Source organism: Ochotona curzoniae, unplaced genomic scaffold (genome assembly GCF_017591425.1).
Source record: "Ochotona curzoniae isolate NIBS_2020 unplaced genomic scaffold, NIBS_Ocur_1.0 patch426, whole genome shotgun sequence".
Classification (NCBI taxonomy): domain Eukaryota; kingdom Metazoa; phylum Chordata; class Mammalia; order Lagomorpha; family Ochotonidae; genus Ochotona; species Ochotona curzoniae.
Genome location: NW_024467002.1, coordinates 308,000 through 331,322, shown reverse-complemented (window position 1 = coordinate 331,322; position 23,323 = coordinate 308,000). Strand labels below are relative to the sequence as shown.

At 51.7% G+C, this 23,323-nt stretch overlaps 1 protein-coding gene across 1 annotated transcript; it reads right to left on the bottom strand.

Moving 5' to 3' along the window:
* Positions 1-410: 410 nt before the first annotated feature.
* Positions 411-12,704, bottom strand: LOC121167781 (ribosyldihydronicotinamide dehydrogenase [quinone]). The gene is made up of 7 exons (XM_040997370.1): positions 12,603-12,704; positions 10,372-10,447; positions 8,771-8,935; positions 4,845-4,975; positions 3,300-3,413; positions 2,813-2,914; positions 411-1,277 (listed from the first exon to the last, which is right to left on the bottom strand). The coding sequence occupies exons 2-7, from the start codon at positions 10,376-10,378 to the stop codon at positions 1,101-1,103; spliced, it is 696 nt and encodes a 231-aa protein (XP_040853304.1). The 5' UTR covers positions 10,379-10,447; positions 12,603-12,704; the 3' UTR covers positions 411-1,100.
* Positions 12,705-23,323: the final 10,619 nt, after the last annotated feature.

The window sequence follows — 23,323 nt, the reverse complement described above, 5'->3', positions numbered from 1 at the left end:
GCAGATGAAAGAGCTCTTTCTGTCTGTGTAACCCTATCTTTCAAAGAGTTAAATAAATACATTTTTTTTCCAAGAAAATGAGCTTAGAGAGGTGGTCCCCATGGCAGTCCTAAGGTTTTGAACACCCCCTTGGAGTGCCTCACGGGAAAAGAACTCTGACCAGGGCTCAGAAAGGGGCCTTCTGAGAAGCGGCCTGAAGGTGGCGCCAGACACCAACCAGGAATAAACGGGCCATGAGCAACACGGGAGAAGGGAGCTGCCAGGTGACAGTGGCAGGTGGCGGCTCTGAGCCAAGGTCTTTGACCAGAGCGCTGGAGCAAGGAGGTGTGGCTGACTTCTGAGAGCAGCTGTCTGCGGACAAGGAGGGCTGCTGGGCGAGGCGAGGAGGAAGGGTCCCTGGGCAGCAGTGACAATGCAGGGAGGAGCCTGGGGATGACTGGCTGCTAAGTGCTGGTGCCTCAGGGAGCCTGAGAAGTGCTGCACAATCACGCACAGGGCGGCAGGACAACCTCGACTCCGCCCTCAGAGAGCCGTCACGGTGGGCACGCGGCGGCGGCAAGTGCACCTTCGCTGGGAACCTCACAGTTATGCCACAGGTGGGAATAAAAATAAGATGTAAACCCACTATAACGCTGAAACACCTGGCAGGGTGTTCTCCAGCAAAGGAGCCGGGGCAGCTCACGGTACTGACTGGCTAGTTCCACGTGGCTGAGAGCCACACTGTCATCACAAAGAGGGGTCCACAGCTAATTCTCCTGCCTTGACCCCTGACACAGGGTATACATGTATCCACACATCCCACTATACCCCAGGCACACACATCATTCTGTGTTGGCTTAAAAATGGTTCTGAATCAATGACACTTTCCTGGGGCGGGGGGGGGGGGGGGGGGGGGGGGAGGCAGAAACTCTCAAACTGAGTCATGAAACCAAAGAAAACAAGTGCAGCTCCACACGTGCAGATCCATCTGAAGACTAGCATCACCGGGAGACAGGCTGTAGAGAGGAACAGCTGATTGGTCAGGGCACAGTTCAGTCCAAGCAGTTGGTGCTTGAGCTGGTAGGTCAGGCTGGGGTGGTGCGCACGCTGGCCAGCAGGGGTCACTGTCCGAAGTACCAGGGGGACGTGCACTGGATGGGCTCCTCCTGCCAGATGTTCTGCAGCCGCTGGGCCCAGGACGTCACCATGGCTTTCCTTTCCGCTTCAGACACGAACTCGGGAGCGAAGCTGATCTGAGGGTTGAGGACTTGAAATCCACAGAAGTGCAACGTGCCGTGCTAAAGCCACGAAGGGAGAAACAGGAGCCATCAGGAGCTTTCTGTACCATTGGATCAGTGATCAGGGAGGGGAAATGGCAGGAGACAACCCTTCCACGCTGACGAAACAACTTCACCATGACGAGGCAGCTGAACACAGCCGCCTTGCCTGGAGCCTTCAGCTGTGGGGCTCTGTATTCAGGCCTCGAGCTGAGCTGCCACTGGAATCTTTGCTACTGATTGGGGCATTAAACATTCGTTTTGGACAACTGGGCCAGTTATCATACCTTCAGACTACAGATTATTCTAGAATAAGATGTTGGAGGGAGCATGCATTGTGGCATCACTGGCATCCCACATGGGTGTTGGTCTCCACTTCTGATCCGGCTCCTCCTCGTGGCCTGGGAAAGCAGCGGAGGATGGCCCAAGTCCTTGGGCTCCTACACCCTTGTGGGAGACCTGAGGAAGCTCCTGGCTCCTGGCCTCCTATCAGCCCAGCTTCACTCATTGCTGCCTCTTGGGGAGTGAACCAGTGCATAGATCTCTCAGTCTCTCCCTCTTTCACTGTAACTCCGCCTTTAAAATCAAGGTACATATAGATATTTTAAAAAATACTTATTTTTTATTTGAAAGGCAGATTTACAGAGAGAAGGAGAGAGCATGCCAGCGCTCTTCCACGTGCTGGTTCGCTTTCCAAATGGTCACAGCAGCTGGAACTGAACCGATCTGAAGCCGAGAGCCATCCCCGGTCGCTTTTCCAGGCCATAAACAGGGAGATGGATCAGAAATGGAACAGCTGAGAACAGATCCAGTGCCCATGTGGGATGCCAGCACTAGCAGGCAGAGAATTAGCCACCAGGCAGTTCCAGAATAAATCTGTAAATCTTAAAATAAAAATAAAACAAAACCCCACAGTAATTAGAATCAGCCACGAAAATCAGGAAATAGATTAAGTGATAAACAAATACTATTCTAAACTCAACAGCCTCTATAAATGCATATGCAATTTTAAGATATAACTGGCAAGGAGAATCCCATTTACAACCAAGGCAAGGGCTGAACATAAAGACAAGAGCACAGCATTCATACAGATAAATGGGATACTTTGAAGATACAATAGGATTGATTTTGCTGACAAAGAATCCTAAAGAAATAGTCATACTGCTGAGTCCCAGGGGCAGGCAGCCCAGATGGCTCCGGGGTCAGGGAGCAGGCCTGCACGCTTGGCTCAAGTTCACAGACCTGGGTCTGTGCGCTCTGTTCCTGCCTTGACAAACGACCCTACACAGGTGTCAGGGTCCCCTTGCCATCCCTGGCCTGAGTCTTGCTCTCCTCAATCCCGTCCTTGGCCTCTGGCCTTCACCAAACAGTGCCACACACAAGAGTACCTAGGCTGCTGGGAGTTACCAAGCTCACCACCCTGGCCTGGGCAGAGAGCCACTTGTGGACCACTTCTCAGGCCCAGGGTGCACATGTGGGCGTCGGGGGTACCACCTGGAAAAGCAGGCCTAGCAGGCTGGGGATGCTCAGAGTCCCCATTCCTGGGGCTGGCTTACCTGCAGGGGCCACAAGAAGTACCGGAAATCACCGCTGATCCCGGCTTTCGAGTACATCTCGGCTGTGCTGCCCGTGGTCAGGGAGAGAAGGGCTAATTTACCCTGCATGGGAGGAAGCACAGGAAGATGTAGACATCTCAGGAAGAGAGCAGGACCACTGTGGCCCCAGCCCAAAGCCCTGCACTGGCTGGGAGGCACACCTGAGATCAGAATCCCGGGCCAAAGACCAAGATACCATTTCCGGCCCAGCAGCCCACCCCCAGGGGAACAACTACATCTTCACAGTCACAACCCCTGGACCCAGACAACAGAAATGCTGATTCCTGCCCAGACGTGTGGCAGGAAGAGGCTCTGGGGGTGAAGAGGCGGGGGCTTTTACCTATGGAAAGCGCCCACATCACTATTTGCTGAGAACGAAAGTGCAAACTAGAACTTGACAGGTGCCCACCTCCACCTGAGCCGTCGTCCATGGTGCCGCAGCACATACCTTGAGAAGACCAGAATCGTAGATTTCTGGGAAGTCGAAGGCAAACCCCTGGCACAGCACCCTGTCCATCCAGCCCTTCAGGATGGCTGGCACACTGAACCAGTACAGTGGGAACTGCAGGAGGAAGCGGGGAACAGCACGGTCAGTGCTCACGTCTGGCCGCTCAGGAGCAGCAGAACAGTCTCCCCAGGCAACGGGGCAGGTCAGCTCTGAGGGGTGCAGTGTGCACACAGCGTGGGGCTGTCACTCACCGCCAGGTGCTGAGGCTGGGCCCTGGGGCAGCCACAAGGGAGAGAGGAGAGGGGGACAGGGGCTTAGGGATCTGTGGTCCCTGTGCCTGAGCCAATACACACGCTCTAGGGCACAGCGATCCACACATGTACACATGGTCAGGACGAATGATCGCGCTGCCCAGTGAGGAAGGGGTGGCATCGCTGAGGGCTGCTCAGAGGCCAGCCTGGGGGCAGTGGGAATCACCCTGCTGCTACACACCCTGGTGACTTTACTAAGCGTGTGGGGACCGCACCATCCCTGGGGACACTGGCAAGTGGTCATAGGCCCCCTGCTCCCCTCCCTTGCAACCACCATGTCACTTCTCCCCTCTAACAGGATTGAACACACAGACCACCTGCACCTACCAGACTCCTGGCTGGGTGGGAGACCCTGGGAGGAGGGAACCCAGCTCCCAGTACAGAGAGAGAGCAGAGCTGATGCAAGGTGGGAACGGGGGAAGCTGAGGAGCTGCAGCCCTGGGTCCCTGTGCCTGAAGCCCAGCCACAGCTGCAGGGGAGGGGTGCCAGGGCCTGGGTGTGCATCCCCCCACCAAGTCCATGTGTCAGAAACTTAACTCCCAGTGAGCTCTCCAGGCCCTGGGAGTCTTCCGAGGTGTCTGGGCTGTGAGTACTCCGGTCACGCCCCTGTCCCAGGAGCAGTTAGCTCCAGGACTGGTGGCTTGTCAGAGAAGCAGGTCTGGCCCTCTGGCATCCTCTAACCCTCTGCCTTCCAGCAAGGGACGACATGGAAGGAAGGGTTTTGTTAGCAGCTACCACCTTAGCCTTGGCCTTCCGGGTCTCCAGAGTCCTCAAGAAGTAAACAAATGCATTTTCTAGAAACATCTCTCAGTGTCCGGGGCACCGTTCTAGCAACAAGCAATGGACTTACACAGGGGAATCATAGCCTTTATGGCTCTCGCTCTTCCTGGATCTGAACTGGACGTTTGCCAACCCAATGACTCCCCTAAGACCCATGGGAAAAGGAAATTGTGCTAGAGTTGAACACTGTTTTATACTTGCTGCCAAGGCATCTGTGTTTTAGTGCCAGGAATGACCCCACTGAGTTAGTGCCTCCTGCAGTATGCTGTGGGGGGCCCAGTCCATCTCCATGGTTATACATGGAAAGGGTGTGTGTGTGTGTTGTAACTGCCCTATCCAGCCATAGTGGACATGTGCTGCTGGCCCTTAGTACCGCCTCCAGGGATAGGAAGCTGGGGAGAGTTGGGACCTATGACCAGTCTGGTCTGACAGGTTAAACAGAGGGCGAACCAACCTGGAATATCACCAGGTCTGCCTCCTGGACCTTCTTCTGCTCCTCAATGATGTCACTGCTCAGAGACCTCTGCTTGTAAGCCTCGTAGACTTCCACTGCATAACTGAAGACCTCGGGGTTAGAGACGGCCCCTGCGGAGAGACAAGGCCAGCTGTCACCGTCCAGGCGGGCTTCCAAAGCCCATCCCAGCTGACCACCTGCCAGGCGCCAGCCCACCGATGGGTTCCAGGAGATTTTGTAGAGGTGACCTAGCGTGTGCCACCCAGCAGGGGCTGAGCTCTCCACGTGTCAGCTTGCTCAATCTCCACCAAGAAGGAACTTGGCCTAACAGGAGGCTCCATGGCTGCTTTGAGACCAGCCAGACCCAAGTGGCCAAGGTGGGATGGCTCGAGGCCCAGGTGTGAGCCCCAGGCCTCTGTGAGAGGCCAAGTCATGGCAAGAACCAAGCCAGTAGTTCTTCCATACACTCCTAAAGTGCAAAAGGCCGAGGGGCCCCTGCAAGCAGCTCCCTGCCACTCACGTGATCCTCGTTCACAGAGGGAATGCCTCAGTCGGGGAGTACTGGGGACAAGGGGCTGCGGACTGCCACACTGCACTACTGTCTGAAACCCTCCTTGAGCCCCTGAAGCCTGGCCTTATCCCACAGTTCCGGCAGATGTGGAAATCCACAGGGACTCCAGGTCCTTACAGAAAATAGGCTAGGATGGGCTGACAACCAACACATCCCTCCGGCATGCACTAAATGGCCTTTAGATCGCGGCCAATACCTGGTGCCAAGAAAATACATGGTCACCAGCTGTTTCGCCATATTGCCTCGGGGATAATGACTCAAACAAGAAAACTACCAACTGTGTTTAGGACAGATGTGACTGCTGGCCCAAAGCCTGAGGCACAGCTGGGCAGGTATGAGGATACAGGCTCTGAAGGTATCCAGGGCCTCGTACCTGCACACAGGTGTGAATCTCCACTTATACTTAGATTAGCACTGTAACAACTCACACCAGATCTTGAGGCTCACTTGGCCTGGGCTGCGGTGCAGGACTGGAGTGGACGTGCAAAGGAGGTTGCTTGGTCTTTTATCCCAGGTTCTCTACATTTTTAAACATTTTCTTTCACATTAAGCTCATGCTACATTATTTCTTCAAAAGCCAGTGGCCCTGTATCCCAGCACCCTCGCCATTCCTAGTCCCCGCTCTGCTCATCATCAGGAGAAAACAGTCAACTGACTCATTTGAAAAACGGAAAGACGAAGATCAGGATGGAGGCTGTGTTGCCGTGAGTCTTGGATCTTGTGTCTGCAGATGCAGCTTATGCGATCACTAAGAGAATGGGATTCAAGGTGTTACTACGAGGTGGAGGCAGGGGACGCATCACTGCAGGTGATCTGCATCCTTGGGAAGCTCCAGTGAGTGGGGTCCTCACAGATGAGAACCAGCAGTGACGGCTGCATGCATGTCCTCGCTCTCTGCTCTCTCTCTCATACACACACAGAATAATGAATCACCCGCCTCACGAGGCAAAAACACCGGGTTAATAATGACAGACAGAAGAAGATGCAGTGACCCCACGTTCCTGGAGAGAGGGAGCTGACGCCACACAAGGGCGATTCCTCCTGCATTCACTTACACATGTAACGGAACCCCACAAACAACAAATCGTGGGGTTTCCTTGTGAATCTGAAGAGCTAATTCAAAAAAGATTCCAAGGCAAAACAAAGTACATGTAATTAGAAAAATAGAAAAGAAGGGAAATGCAGGAGACCTGGCTCTGCCAGATACTGAATCGCATTATTTGCCAAAAGAATTAAAATCATGTGGTACTGAGTCATGAGCAGACAGGGAGAACAGGACAGGAAGAGAATACCATCACGTGGGGGAGGGATGATTGCATTTTCAAGATTTATTTACCCGTTTGAAAGGCAGAGCGGAAGAGAGCGAGTAAGAGATGAATTTGCTGATTTGTCCCACGATGGCCAGGCCTGGACGCACATGGGTGACAGAGGCCTGAGCCCTTGGGCCGTCTTTCGTTGCTTTCACGGGAAGCTGGACTGGGAGCTGGACTGGGAATTGGACTGGGAGCTGGACTGGGAGTGGAGCTCCTGGAATGGAGCTGGTGCTCATGTGGGACAACAGTGTCTGATTGTCTGCTTCACACGCTGGCCCGAACCATGAGAATTCTGAGCAGGATACAGAGCAGAATGAAGGTGCGTTTCAAATCAGGGCCCAGGCAGTGAGCAGTGATGAGACAAATGGGTGGGTAACTTGGAAAACAAACCACACCATATTTCACATTCTGCACTGGAGTGAATTTGAAATACATAAAACATTGACATGAAAAGTACAGCATGCCAAACAGGAAACTATGAAACTGATTTTTATAATTTCTGGTTTATATTAAGTCTGATATACTATCCAGAAGCTAAATGAAAAAAAGATTTCTATTAAAGAAAAAGCCACCCTGAGCAGGTGAGAAGCAAATAAATCAAGCAAAACCCACGTGGGGTACAAAGTACTAGCAGGACAGGTGTGTCGCCCCACGCTGCAGGCCGGATCTCAACCCCGCAAGCCTGGCCCCACCCGCTTCTTGCTAACGTAGACAGGTGATGGCTGGAATGGCTGGACCCTGACAGGCGTGTGGGAAACCTGAACTGAGCACCGTTTCTGCTTTAGACCCGGCCCGGCTCGGCTGCCGTGGCATTTGCAGAGTGAAGCAGCGGGTGGTAGGCCTCCCTCTCAGTCTGTCTCTCCATCCACCTTTCAAACAGGTGAAAATAAATCAATCTCCAAGACTTTCTAGTTCATATTCCACATGGAAGACTATTTTTTAATAGAGAGTTCTTTAAAATTGGTAAGAAAGGACTTAGAGCTATAGCCTAGTGGCTAAAGTCCTTGCCTTGCAAGTGCCAGGATCCTATATGGGCACTGGTTCGTGTCCCAGCTACTCCACTTCCCATCCAGTTCCCTGCTTGTGGTCTGGGAAAGCAGTGAGGACAGTCTGGGACCCTGCACCAGCAGGAAGAGGTTCCCAGCTCAGGATGGCTCAGCTCTGGCCATTGTGGCCAACTGGGGAGAGAACCAGCTGGCACGGGGATCTTTCTATCTCTCCTTCTCTTTGTAAATCTGACTTTCCAATGAAAATAAATCCTTAAAAATAAAAAAGATCCACCGTGTAGTACAGATAATGAACTAGGCACATTTGGGAAAGAAGATTTTTTAAAAATTTTAATATTAATATTAATGAATATCAATGAAAATCAGCAAGCAGCTACTCTACTCCTCATGAGAGGACGGATTAGAACTCTTAACGGGAGACCTTTCTCACCTGTCACACTGGCTGTCATGAGTGACAGGGAGGAAACGGTACCCCGACAAGCACGGCTGCTGCGAGGGTCAACGGGCACGTGTGGACGGTGACTCGTCTCTCTTCAGGAGAATGAAGCAGGCACAGCCTCCTGCAGAGCTAGTCTACCTCTGGACATACTTGCACACGCAGGCAAACACACACAGCCACGGCTCATTAAAGCGTGATTTGCCACAGCAAATGATCAGACACCAGAAGACACGCTCTTCAGCAGAGGAAACATAAACAGTGACACTGACTTGCACGCTCCGTGGAATACCGTGCAACAGGAAAGAGAAAGCACCAGACAATGAGCATCCTACACGACGACGTTTGCAAACACCACAGGTGAAAGGAGAATGCTCTCACAAGAGTGTCCACGGCACCGACTGTCCCGGGCAGGACACAGGCTGGCTTTCCACCGAGGGGCCCAGCGACGGGCGCGGGGGACTGACGCCGTGGACTTGCTCAGCCCGAGACACCTACACGGACGTGCCATGCTTCACTTTTCCAAAAGCTCTTTCTGTAATTAAACCACACCAAGGAGCAAGTGGCACACCAGCGGAGCCCCGGCGCCTCCGACTCACCGGTGATGTCTTTCCTCGTGGCCCGGGGCTCGAAGTCCATGGCGTAGAGGTCGGACACAGTGACCGTGCAGCCCTGCTTGCTCAGCTCCTCCACGGCCACTCTCTTCAGGGACCCGTTGAAAGACTTGGGCTCCTGGTGGGCGTACACGATCAGCACCTTCTTCCCTGCGTCAGGGGCAGAAACGGTTCTCCATGAAGAGCAATTTTTCTTGGTCAAAAGTCAAGGAGGACGGGGATGAGAAGGAAGTGCTTCGGTGTACTCTCGTGCTTGAAGCCAAGACACCACAGTTTCTCAACGGGTAGCAGTTATAAAGTCACACACGTGTTCTCAGACAGCTATACCATAGCCCGTCGTCGCCAATACAGATGGAGAATCCACGGTTGGAAATGCCTGGGGCCACAGCGTGCTTTTCTTTTTCGGATGGTGGAATATGGCATTGACCTTTTTAGGCTGGGCACCCTAATCTAAAGGTCCCAAATCTGAAATGTTCTAAAACCTGAAAATTTCTGAATGCCACTGTGCACTTCACGTAGTGGAACTTCAGATCAGGGACACTCAACCTGCACACACTGGTATCTTCTACACAAAACCAAACAAACAAACCCGCGGGCGGTGCTGTGTGCAATGCTGGCATCCCACACCAGCTTGAAGCCAGGCTGCCCGACTTCCAGTCCAGCTCCTTGTGAACACAGCTGGGAGGGCAGTGGGACACAGCCAATTCATGGGCCCTGCTGCCTACACAGGAAGGCCAGACAGAGTTTTACTGGCTCCTGGCATTGTTCCGGCCCAGGCCTGACTGTGGCAGCCATCTGAGCAGTAAACCAAAGGATGAAAAACCTCTTATTCTATCTATGGAAAACCCCCCTATGCTGGGTCAAAACAGTTTGGTCTGTTCGGCTGAGGGTAAAGGTTGACCCATGCACAAGATTAATGAGTAACGTTTTCTGCTAATGGACTCCACCCTACTAGAGACATAACAGGAAAACAACACCAATGAAACCCATCCAGGTTTCTCAAGGAGGACCAGGCACTGCCTGCAGGGGACAGTTCTCCATGTCTGGACATTCTTGGTTGGAACAGGCAAGGAGAGGCCTGGGGTGCCCCTGGACCACGCTGCGATGGGACAGCAGGCCCACAGAGTCAGTAGTGCTAAGCTGGAAAAACCTTCATCTACACGAAAAAGTAAACAATAAAGCGAGGGTAAATTTCCTAAAATGAAGATTTACATGTTACGCCATGGCATCCAAGAATAAAAAATGTGTGTGTATGTTTTGCCTGTGCACATGATAGATAAGCACTTATGAGGAACCTCAGCTTCTATCCAGCTCCTCCAGGGCCTGACTTGGAGTCTACTGTGTGTACCTGCTGTGTCCCAGCAATGATTTTGGGGACTAGAGACAGGTGCGGTCTGGCACCCTCCTCCTGAGGAACTTCTATATTCTGGGTGCAGGTGATAATATATAATAAACCAAGTAAGAAAACACAAGACAAAGTGGCCACAGAGATCTGTTAGCACAGGGTTTACATGGGACTGTGTTGCTCAGGTTCTTTATACTAAACAACATGGCACCCCATTCTGATTTCAAAGCTGCATTGTTACCTGCCATGGTGTAGGGAGATGTGTTCTTTCTCCAGCTGATTCTGTGCTCCAGGCAGTGGCTGTCCCCGTGGTTAACCTGTGGGGGAGACAGGAGGCAAGGCTGTGGGTCTCTGGGCTTAGAGAAGGATATGCAAACGCAGGCTGGCTGCCCTCCCGCCCCAGCTCCACTTCCCATTACAGCTTCCTGTGGGTGCACACCCCGGGAGGCAGCTGCTCAAGTACTTGTGCGGAAGCTGGACAGAGCTCCTGGCTTCAGGCTGGCCCAGCCCTGGCTATCATGGGACTTGGGAGAGCGAGTCGGCAGGCATATTTCTCTGTGTCTCTGCCTATGTGGTTGGGTGTGTGTCTGTCTTTCAAATGAATAAAAACAAATAAGTGAAAAATTCAAGGAGATTTCAGTCTCAAGGAACAAATCATGCAGGATATCAATGCTGATCTCCCCTCCCCTTTTTCCAAGAAGACTCAGCACCTTGCAGGAAGGCCTGCCTGTTAGGTAACACAGGCAGCTGGGCAGGGGCAGAGGTAGCAGTCAGCTGCCATGTTGCCACTGGAGGCCTGGGAGATGGTACTGGTGTGGTTTTGGGACCTTTCGTCTGCCGAGAGGACAGGGGCTTGGTTTGGGAACTAGACTCCAGCCACAGGTCTCTAGTCTACCCTCTACCCGCTCTCAGAAGCTCTGTGGGTCAGCAAAGGGACTTAGACCACATTCCAGAGCTGCTTTTCTAACTCTGGGACCTGTTCCATGTCCCTTGCCCTGCAAAGTCAATACATGGCCCAACAGAGGCAGGGCATTGGGTCGGTGGTCCTACAAGGTGGCCAGCACACGATGGCATTCTGGCCAGTGTCAGCTCTCAATGGCAGGAGGGTGCCCTGTCTTTCTGGCCCAGCTGGCCATAGACTGGCTTCATCCAGGAACAGCAAGGAGCTGGCTACAAACTCTCTGTAACTCTGACCCTGGCAGCAGTGCATGTTTTAGACTGAGAAACGATGGTGTGCCTGAGCGGTGAGACCCTGTGGGTTAACAGAACCAGAAGGGGAGGGAGAGGGGGAGGGGAGAGGAGGACAACGCCGGAAGCTGTGGTTGGAAGGGTGAGTGAGGCCCGACCAAGCCAGCGGCAGGGAGAACTTCACCTCTAGAGGAGGGCAGTGACCCTTTCAGAATGGTCCCTGGGGAACAGCTCACCCTGTGACTCGCCCACAGGCGCCACCAGACGCATGCCAGTTCCTGCCCCTGTGGACATGCCGCCCGGCGCCCTAACAGCCACGCAGCACTTCTCTGCTCCATTGTCCACAGGCCTCTTTGTGCCCAGGGCCCTGCTCCTGGATACTGGGGTCATTTCCACTTTCTTGCAGAACCACGGGTAGCGCTGTCAGCTGGGTTAGAATGACCCTCTTCAGGGCCTGGCACGGTGACCTAGAGGCTAAAGTCCTTGCCTTGCATGTGTCGGGATTCCATATGGGCGCCGGTTTGTATCCCAGCTGGCCCATTTCCCATCCATACTTGTGGCCTAGGAAAGTAGTTGAGGATGGTCCAAAGCCTTGGGACCCTGCATCCATGTGGGAGACCTGGAAGAGGCTCCTGGCTTCAGGTCAGCTCAGCTCCAGCCGTTGCAGCCACTTGGGGAGTGAATCAACGAATAGAAAATCTTCCTCTCTGTCTCTCCTTCTCTTTGCATATTTGACTTTCCAATAAAAATAAATAAATGTTTAAAAAAAATAGAATAGCCTCTTTTCTTAAAGAGGAACCAGGTCCTTGGGAACTGAGCCCCATGGAAAGTGAAACCAATTTCCAAGAAGTTAAACTGTGACCTTAACTACAAAATTGTTCACCTTGACTCCAACGTGCCTGTAGTGGCTGCTGCACCCTTGCTGGCTGGCCAGCGTCAAGGCCCCAAGGATGTGGATTTTTTCCCTTTAAGTCCCACCCGTGCCCAAGCCTATCCCAATGTCCCGGAGGAAAGCAGGTCACCGGCTGCACTCCCGCGGCCTGCTCAGGCCTCTCGGGGATCCGGGACTCTGTCCTCACAGCACAGGTGCCCAAGGCCAGCCCTCAGGAAGATTCTTCAGGTCAGGCACTCAGAGGGGTGGTCGCAGGAAGACCCACTCCGTTTCCTAAAAGGAGTGTGCACGAACTGGATGCCCCAGGCAGCTCGCCGAGCTGTGAGCTGGCAGCTCCCAGCGGTGAGAATCTTCCCTCCGACCCCCAGGGCTGCAGCCCTTGGGGTACTCACCCTCCGGCCGCCTCGTGTCCCTGCTGGGAAGGAGCCCCGGGAGCGACAGAGTTAGCTGGTTTCCGGCCTCGCGAGCAGTGCGTGGCCGCTTGGGTGCAGGCTGACCCAGGGCAGCCGAGGCCTAAGTGCCGCTCCAGGCCTGACCACATCCCGTCCGGGGAGGGGCTTCCTGCCTAGCCCCTCCCACCAGTCCCGCCCCCGTTAGTCCCCGCCCCTCGCCAGGACTGCAGCCCCGCCTCCGGAGCCGGGTCGGGTCTCTGTGCTGCGGAACGCTGCAGGAGGAGCGAAGTGCCGGACGGGCTGCGTCTCACTTCCTCCTCCTCCAGGACTCCAGCACAAAGTGAGGGTCACTTCCTCCTCCTCCACGACTCCAGCCGAAAGTGGGGGGTCCGCAGGAGGAGCTCTAGAGGCACCCTGAAGCCTGCTCGCATCGCCCAGGAGTTGGGCCCTGCCTGCACGCGGCCATCTCCGGAAAGGGGGATAACAGATGCGCGGTGGCTGGGGAGGAAGGTGGCCGTGGAGACACTAGGCCTGCTGGAGAAGACCGGGGTGGCTGTGTGTCTGAGGGCAACTGCTCTGCCCAGGAAGAGTGATCGGACCAAAGTAAGATTCATTAAATATTCCAAAGCCGCCACATCCAGCAGCTGGAAAGTCTTGAAACCAAAGTTGGAGGCCCTTGGCCCCGGACCTTGGGAGGAAGGGGAGCAGGGGCAGCGCTTACTGAGCACGCACCCCGGGTCCCCTAGGGTCCTGGTAAGGGAGAAATGGACTCTATTAACCGGGAAAGAGACTAGTGAGGCATGGCAGGCCTCTGGGAGAAGCATTTGTGCGTGTGTTCACAGATATACATGGATGTGTCTGTGTGTCCATGGATGTGTCTGTGTGTCCATGGATGTGTCTGTATGACCATGGATGTGTCTGTGTGTCCATGGATGTGTCTGTATGACCATGGATGTGTCTGTATGTGCATGGATGTGTCTGTATACACATGGATGTGTCTGTATGACCATGGATGTGTCTGTATGTCCATGGATGTGTCTGTGTGTCCATGGATGTGTCTGTATGTGCATGGATGTGTCTGTATGTGCATGGATGTGTCTGTATGTCCATGGATGTGTATGTGTGCATGGATGTGTCTGTATGTGCATGGATGTGTCTGTATGACCATGGATGTGTCTGTATGTGCATGGATGTGTCTGTGTGTCCATGGATGTGTCTGTATGTGCATGGATGTGTCTGTGTGTCCATGGATGTGTCTGTATGTGCATGGATGTGTCTGTGTGTCCATGGATGTGTCTGTATGTGCATGGATGTGTCTGTGTGTGCATGGATGTGTCTGTATGTGCATGGATGTGTCTGTATACACATGGATGTGTCTGTATACACATGGATGTGTCTGTATGTGCATGGATGTGTCTGTGTGTCCATGGATGTGTCTGTATGTCCATGGATGTGTCTGTATGACCATGGATGTGTCTGTATGTGCATGGATGTGTCTGTGTGTGCATGGATGTGTCTGTATGTGCATGGATGTGTCTGTATGTGCATGGATGTGTCTGTATGTGCATGGATGTGTCTGTGTGTCCATGGATGTGTCTTTATGTCCATGGATGTGTCTGTGTGTCCATGGATGTGTCTGTATGTGCATGGATGTGTCTGTGTGTCCATGGATGTGTCTGTATGTGCATGGATGTGTCTGTATGTGCATGGATGTGTCTGTATGTCCATGGATGTGTATGTGTGCATGGATGTGTCTGTAGGCTACTGTGTTGGGCCCTCATCTCTTCTTTGTGTCTGGTAACTCTGGGTTGGTTGCTTGATTTGGTTTCACATATACACACACTTGCTGGTCTGTGGCCTCTTTAAAGTCAAGCTCTGTAGAAGTCCACAGGGTGGGACCCAGCGTGGGTACCAGCTTGTGACCCACCAGCTCTGGGCTTTGAGGCCTAGGAAAGCCAGTGGAGGATGACCCAAGGCCTTGAGGCTCCGCACCTGCATGGGATACCTGGAAGAGGCTCCTGGGTTTGAATCAACTCAGTTCTGGCCATTGTGGCCACCTGGGGAACCAGTGGCTGGAAGATCTTTCTCCTCTCTATAAACCTGACTTTCCAACAACAATAACAAAAATAAACCTTAGAAAAGGAGTCCATAGAGTGGGCTGTGAGTGGCAAGAGGAGGCCCACCTTGCAGACATACCAACCATGTGGACAGGTCACGTAGCCGAGTGAGCCTTAGGAAAGACTTCCCATCCACATTCCTCCATACACAAAGAAATATTTGTAAAACACAGACAAAGCGTTCCCTCTTCTGGAAAACATGAAGGGGAAGCTCTGGACGCCCCGGAAAGCGCTCAGAGGGCCCTAAACAATGCAAGGATGGCTGTGGGCTCTGGGGGATGAGGAGCTGTCTGTATGGGGGACTATCGTGGGGAGAGGGCCTCCCCAGGTCACCCACCCTAGGGTCTTCAGGCAGGTACTCGATGGAGGCTGTCATGTGAGCTTTGCTTCCCCCACCCCAACACTGCACTGGGCTGGCCTAGGAGTGCACGGGGTGGCGAGTGGGGTGCTCCATGGCTGCCTGTGACAGCAGGTGCTGGGGTTGGAGACCTGGCTGCCCCATTTCTCATCCAGTTCCCTGCTAATGCACCTAGGGTGGCCCAGGATGGCCAGGGCACCGTTCTTGGCTTCAGGCTTTCGTCTGGACTCTTACCATTGTGCTCATTTGGGGAGTGAAGTAGTGACAGAGGGACGTCCCCCCGCCTCCCCGCCCCGTCTCCCTCTTCATCTCCCTTTCTTCTCCTGTCATTCTGCCTCTCCAATAAGTAAGTGGATGCATAGATCTTTTACATTCTGTGTTCTTCGAGAACACCGGAAGGGACCAACCAGCCAGACTTGACGAGAATGCATGTAGGATTTTTAAGGATCCACAAAAGAGCCTGTACGATGACTTCTGGGCTGCTTGTACTAAAGTAACGCTCCCAGGATCAGGAAAGCTAAAGCCGAGCCAAGAAGTTGGCTCCCAAACTTTGCCTGAGCACGACCCTTCGCGCAGTGGCATGGTCTCCCTCTGACCTGAGTGGTGCGTCCGGTCCACCCGCATCGGCTTGACCTTCTGGGGGGGGGGGGGTGTCTCCGCCCACACGACCTGGACCAGCACGCAGGCAGGCTGACCTTGGCGACGAGAAGAAGCTCCGGGAACTTCCAGACTCCTGCTCCCCCTGGGAGATGCACCACCCTGCCTGCGCTCATGCGCTGTGCTGGAAATTCTCTTCCATGGACGCCTCAGTTACTGGTGGACATAAATAGGCGCCAAATGGGAATGTGCTGGCGCTCCTCTCCCCAGCGTGAGTCACACTCACCCCAAAGGACTCCAGTCCGTCTTCCCGGAACCTCTACCCGCCCCCTGGGGGAGGGGAGCAGCCAGCTTCGCGGTGGGGCGCAGGGCTGCAATGGCCAGGGGTACCTGCCTCGCTGCAACGCTGCTGCAGCGGAGAGGTAGAAACACCTCCCGCCCCCTGGGAGTGCACAGGGCCGGCGTGTCCACGTCCCTGCAGGCTGCCGAGCTAAGGCTGTGCCCTGGAACCCTGTTATGCAGCGCAGGCCTTCTGGGACACCTGGAGGCCTTGGTGGGGCGGGTTTCCTTTCTCTATTGTGTGGCTCAACCTGCTGACCCATGCCGGCCCTTCCCCGGCCCGGCTCTGCCCTTAACCCTGTGACCTGCGAGGGCTGACTCACGCTGTGGTTTCCTCTGTCGACGGCGAGGAGGGCTGGGGACAGGGCTGCAGTCCCCTGAAAATCACAGTGAATTTCTCCATTCTCATCTCCCCGCTAAGCCCCCCAACAGGCCCCCGCCCTGTGCCTTCTCCCCTTTTGAGCTGGCCTGGGTCTCATCCCGGCATTGGGTTCCCTGCCTCCGGGCTAGCTCCCACCCACATTCCCAGCACAACCGTGTTTCCAAGCCATGGCTCTGCCCATGTGGCCACCCAGGGACTGTCCACTCACCACACATCCTGAATGTTAGCAGCCGTCGTGGCACGGCCCTGCCACTTGAGGGCGCCTTTTGCTTTGGGAGCGTGGCTGGTCCAGGCAGTAGCAGCCCTCTGTTCTTCTCTATTCTTCCAGAACTGGGGTGGGCTAGTTCAATCTTTCTGGGCACACCCAGTCCTCTGGCCGCGAGTACTGGGGTGTGCCGGATTACGCCGGATTACTCGGCAGCCTCAGCGGGGTATCTCAAGGCCAGTTTCTGGAATTTTCCAAAGGGCATTATGTAACTGTCCGTTGGAACACTACATCAGTCATGAGTCACAAAAGCAGTTCCCTTTTGTGACGCCGGAGTGTGAGAAGGCCTGGAAAGCTGTGCTCAGTGGGGTTCCGTGACTGCCTCGCCCGCGAAGCGGAGGGCGAGGGACAGGCAGGTTACTCCAGGGACAACCTGTAAACCATCAAAAGGACTTTGCTTAGGAAGCTGGAAGGATGGGCCCTCCGCATCAGGCCTTGTGACAGTCTCGCATCATTGCTGTTGGCGAACAGAGCGAGGGAGTAGAGGACCATGTGTTAGTTGAAAGAAAGTCATGTGTCTCGGTGGGTAGAGACTCCTGCACCGGGGGTGAGACTGCACATTCTGGGGAAAGAGAGCTTGCATATGTTGAGTTAGAGGGAATTTGTGTTATGGGTCAGGGTGTATATTGGGGCAAAAAGAGTATTGGGAGGAGAGAGCATGTCTACACGAGGGAGACGGGTGGGAGAGCGCTGCGTCTGATATTTAGCTTGCTTTCTAACATTTTACCTGTTTGAAAGCCAGAGTTGTAGACACAGAGAGGGAGAGAAGGAGATCTTCCCTCCTTGGCTCACCCCCCGAGTGGCTGCCATGCCTGGGGTTGGACCACAGGGAAGCCCGGAGCTGCTTCTGGTCTCTCACGTGGCACAGGGCACCGGCCTTGAGCCGTCCTCTGCTGGTTACCCAGGTATATTAACAGGGAGCCGGGGCTGCTGGGACTCGAGCCGGGAAACCATGGACGATGGCAGCCCTCTTTCAGTTCCTAATTTTTAAAAGATTTATTCATTTTTATGGGAAAGGCAGATAAACAGAGAGAAAGAGATACAGAAAAGATCTTCCATCTACTGGTTCACTCCCCAAATGGCCACAATAGCTGGAGCTGAGCTGATTTGAACCCAGGAGCCGGGAGCATCTTCTGGGTCTCCCATGTGGGCGCAGAGTCCTAAGGACTTAGGCCATCGTCCGCTGCATTCCTGGACTATAAGCAGGAAGCAGAAGCAGCTGGAAGTGGAGCAGCTGGGACCATATAAAGATAAAAAATTTTGTACAAATCACTCGAGTTAGTGCTCTTAGGGAATGCCTGTGTGTACAGATGGAGGATTAGCCAGTTGAGCCATCGTACAGGCCGGTTGTTACATCTTCTTGGGGCAACCGATCTGCTTAATCTGCTTCTCAATATATAGAGTACTTCTTAATTTCCTTCTACACTTTAAGATCTAACACCTCTTATATCCGAGAAGAGGTTTTGGTTTCCATTTGCGTGGTGTGTCTTTTCTCAGCCCTTCACATTCAGTTGATGTGTGGACTGGACCGTCAAGTGCATCTCTTGTAGGCAGCATGCAGTTAGGGCTGGCTTAGCTCGCCAGCACACAGCCTGTGTCTTCATGCCCCTCTTACTGTTTAGCCTGGAGTTTCGCTAGCTTTCTGTTGTGAGGACGGCTCCTCTTTCTTTTTTGTGTGTAGCGGCCCTGGCACTGCCATGAGCTTTCCTGACGGCTCGTTCTCAGGCAGGAGTCCCTTAGGGCTTCTCGTAAGGCTGGTCAGGTGATGATGAATTATCTGTTTTTGCATCTCTGGGAAATGCTTGATGCCCCCATTTTTTTAACAAAGCACTTTCTTTATCTTTCAGAAACTGAATATACAAAGCAAGTTTTTCCCCAAAATATTTTCATAGACAAAGGCTTAAAATGATTTTAATTATACACGATTTTAATTATACACATATGGTCACAATTTTGCCTTAAAAAGATTGTTGGGAAATGTACATAAGGCCGCTTGTAAATGTACATCATGTTACTTTTATAATTTTTTTAAAGATCTATTTATTTTTATTGGGAAGTAAGATATATATATAGAGAGGAGGAGAGACAGAGAAAGATCTTCTGTCCAATGATTTGCTCCCCAAGTGACACCAGTAGCTGGTGATATGCCGATCTGAAGCCAGGAACTTCTCCCACACAGGTGCAGGGTCCCAAGGCTTTGGGCCGTCCTCGACTGCTTCCCCAGGCCACAAGCAGGGAGCTGGATGGGAAGTAGGGCTGCTGGGACTAGAACTAGCGGCTAGGTCACTGTGCCAGGCCCTGTTACGATGTCTTATGTCCAGAGAAAAAATGTTATCATACAGATCTGCTCTTACTTGGGAGCACGCTATTAAAAAATGCAGTGCTCTTCTGTACAAAGGAAAAAGTCACATCGCATTTAACAAGGTGGAAAAAGCGTTGGCCTCCATGGTAGCCAGGCATCCCAGTCCAGTATTTTCGACTATACACAATACCCTGGCGTCAGTTGCAAATGAGCCAAATCCTAGCTGGTCCATATTAACACAACGACTGTTATATAACAAAGTGTCTCTCACAATAACAATAAAAACAAAGCTGGTTCATATCTCTGAACCCATATAAAGATGAAAAACAATTTTTTTAAATCACTCTTTGCCAGGTCAAAGAGGGCAGGGACATATAAGTACACTAAGATGCAAATGTTTTCCAAAGAGATGAAACAAATTCCATTTAGAGGACGAAGGTTTATAGATGCACACCTGCACAACCAAGGGAAGTGTCACTACTAAATTAGCAAGGCTTTTTATAATAAACATTGAAACAAGATTTGCTTTCAAAGTGTAAACTTACATCTATTGCTACACACACAATGCATATATTTATAGAAAGAAAAAAAAAGCTATCTGAATATGTAATCATGCTTAAATGTTGAGCTATCAAAATCACTTTTCAATGGCCCTTTCCACCTCTGACTCCGACTTTCTGCTTCCACTATGAAAAAGCAAAAGAATGCTCAACTCAGCTCTGTACTTCTATAAGCAAAACAAAACACAAATTTCCACTCTCATTGCAAACCAAACTGAAAAGTTATTAAGACTTTTCATTTGGTGTACATTTTAAATAGATGCAAATGTCATCGTTTTTTTTTCTAAGTATTATAACAATTACATATTTAAGTATAGACAATACTTCCGCACATCGCCAGACACATGTTAAGGGCAGTATTTGTATTGAAACTGCAACCACTGTAAGTAATGAATTCTTTTCATCTCAAATTATTTTATTCTTATTTTACTTGCTGAGTTTTTTTTTTAAGATCTATTCATTTTTATTACAAAGTCAGATATACAGAGAGGAGGAGAGACAGAGAGGAAGATCTTCCATCCGATGGTTCACTTCTCAGGTGAGCGCAACGGCTGGTGCTGTGCCGGTCTGAAGCCAGGAGCCAGGAACCTCCTCTAGGTCTCCCACACAGGTGCAGGCTCCCAAGGCTTTGGGCCGTCCTCTACTGCTTTCCCAGGCCACAAGCAGGGAGCTGGATGGGAAGTGGAGCTGCCGGGATTAGAACCGGTGCCCATATGGGATCCTGGAGCGTTCAAGGAGAGGACTTTAGCTGCTAGGCCACTGTGCTGGGCCCACTTGCTGAGTTTTAACTTGTAATATAGTTTGTGAATTACTGAAATACAACTTAACTTCCTCTTTTTAAAACATCAATAATATTTGTGCAGTTGGTTGTTACATTGTAAAAGGCATCATGCAAAGCAAACAGGTACTACAATCCTATGTATAGCTTTATAGACCTGCTGTGCTATGGGGTCGTAGACTGCAAGGCAGTTTATTGAAAGAGTACTGAACTTTTTCCTTTAAAAACCATTTCTTTGGTGACTTTATAAGATAAAAATTTATGAAATATTTGACAGCTTTTTTTTTATTTTTGATAGTTACATCATACATGGGCACTCTGTGCTTTGCCAGTAATTCTGGTAGATTTCCACTCAGGGCTGAATATAATTCATAATTCATCACCCCACCCACAAATATACACAACAACCTTAACAATATCTACAAATAGATGAAAGAAGTCGGTAAATAGCTTTGCATTAAAAAAAAAAAAACTGAAGAACCAGGCCTGGTGCAGTGGCCTAGTGACCAAAGTCCTTGCCTTGAACATGCTGGGATCCCATATGGGCGCCAGTTCTAATCCAGACGGCCCTGCTTCCCATCCAGCTCCCTGCTTGCGGCCTGGGAAAGAAGTTGAGGATGGCCCAAAGCTTTGGGACCCTGCACCTGTGTGGGAGACCTGGAAGAAGCTCCTGACTCCTGGCTTCGGATAGACACAGTTCTGGCCATTGTGGTCACTTGGGGAGTGAATCATCAGACGGAAGAGCCTCCTCTCTCTCCTCTCTCTCTCTCTCTCTCTCTATATATATATGAGACTTTCCAATAAGAATAAATAAATCTTGAAAAAATTTTGAAGATTCCTAGCTGAGTCGCATTTTGACAATTCACAAAAGAAATGTTTCACATGGTTAAACTATCTTCTTTCTCTTTTCCTTTACAGCTTTCCACTTGGTGGTTCTCCGATAGGCCCTATATCCGGGCTGGTTTTCAAGTTGTATTGTTTCAGCTTGGCCAGGATGTGTTTCCCCTACACGTATCCGCGCAATGTAGTAATGTGAGGTCAAACCTTGTGCCTGATTATCGCTCTCTGAGCAGGTTCAGGCATATCCACCATCTTCTGAACCACAGAGTTGGCATACTGGTCCTTCATCATGGTGTATAAGGCACTGTGAGGACCAGCCTTCTGGCAGCAAGCCTCATCAACCAGCAAAGCCCTCTCAGCTCGAGAGGCGTAAGACACTGTTCAACTACATTGCTGGCAAATTTGTGTTGACTCAAGGCTAAGACCTTCCCCCTGACTTCAGAAACAATTTTGCTCTTGTCGGCCATGTTCCAGTACATGCTGAATAACGTCATCGCCGTACTGGTCCTGTACCAGCTGCTCTGTGTGGTGGTGCAGCTCTCCTAAGACAGGTAAGGTCTGCTCTCCAGTGCAGTGCTCAAGGATGTGCTGAGTCACTCGGCAGCCGTAAGGATGAACAGACAGCACAATGCCTGTCCTTAGCTCCATATTTGACAAAGCATTAACAATGAGCATGTGCCAGGAGCTCAAAAAACTCAACAGGTCACAGAACAACCAGTCAAGTTAGGAAATGGACAAAGAACCTAGGCAGACAGTTCTCAGAAGATGAAATAGAAATGGCACAAGCACCTGAAAAAAAAGGGGGGGGGGCGGCTAACCGTCAGGGAAATTTAAATCAAAACCATAGTGAGATATTGCCTCACCCCTGTTAGAACGGCATTATCAAAAAGAAAATAACAGAGGCCAACATGCTAGCTTAGCTGGCTGATCCTCTGCTTGCAAGTGCCAGCATCCTGCATTGGCACTGATTCATGTCCTGGCTTCATGTCCACTTCCCATCCAGTTCCCTGCAACGGCCCAGGAGGGTAGCAGAGAATGGCCCAAGTTCTTGGGCCCCTGCACCTGTGTGGAGAACCTGGAAGAAGCTCCTGGCCATTGGGGGGCATTTATGGAGTGAATCAGTGGATGGAAGATCTTTCTGTCTCTCCTTTATCTGCCTTTCCAATAAAAATAAATGCTTTTTTTTTTTCTTCAGCAAAAAGAAGTTAGCAAAGGCTGGAGAGGATGTGGAGAAGGAGAAAATACTGGTGAGGAACCAAATTATCACAGTCACAATGCAAAACAGTAGGGAGACTTCTTTAAAGAACTGGAAATGGAGTGTTCATGTGTCCCAGCAGCCCCACTCCTGGGTACATGCTCCAAAGACGTGAAGTCACTGTGCCCAGAAGGGACCTGCTCCACCACCTGCAGCACCTGTTCACAATAGCCAAGGTGAGGAATCAATGGGAGGAACCAGGTGATGTTCCCACTGCCGGATCTCCAGCACCCACGGGGGACAGGTGCATTGAGTTCTCGGGCAGCTGTGGTCCAACCCAGTGGCCACCATTGTGGGCATCTGGCTAATGAGCCAGGGAGATGGGAGCTGCAACTTTCCATCCCCGCCTCTGGGAGAAATTATAACAAAAACAAAAGCTCTTTAAAAGAGTGTGACCAGTGGGACCAAATATGAGATGAAAAAGCAGACTCAGATATATCAGAATGTGTCTCAATAATTTGTGGGAAAGTGGAATTAAATATAACTTTATGTTGGTGCAACACCTTTTGAGACAACTGGATTACAGGGTGGGAATGGAAGGCAGCTGTGCTCCCTTTCACGTGCACGTGTGTGTTTAATATTTGGAAGAGAGAGTTACAGAGAGAGGGTTGAGAGAGACAGACCTGCTTCGCACTGCCACACTCACCAAATGGCTGCAAACGCCAGGCCTGTCTGAAGCCAGGAGAGAGCAATTCCTTCTGGGTCTGCCACATGGGTCCAGGGACCCAAGAACATGGGTCATCCTCCGTTGTTTTCCCAGGCACATTAGCCAGGAGCTGGATTGGAAGTGGAGTCACTGGCACTTGAGCTGTCCTCAATGGGATGCCTGCATGGCAGGCTGTGGCTTAACCCACTATGCCACAGTGTAAGCTCTTCACGTGTGTTCTTAAAGGGACTTCTCCCTGCAGTGCACGCCCGTGTGTGCACA

Excerpts from the sequence above, each read along its gene's own strand:
- LOC121167781 (XM_040997370.1), bottom strand. Across the intron at positions 4,976-8,770 it reads CACGAGGAAAGACATCACCG|GGGCCGTCTCTAACCCCGAG; the intron begins GTGAGTCGGAGG and ends GTCTCTCCGCAG. Across the intron at positions 1,278-2,812 it reads ACTTCTTGTGGCCCCTGCAG|CACGGCACGTTGCACTTCTG; the intron begins GTAAGCCAGCCC and ends TCGTGGCTTTAG.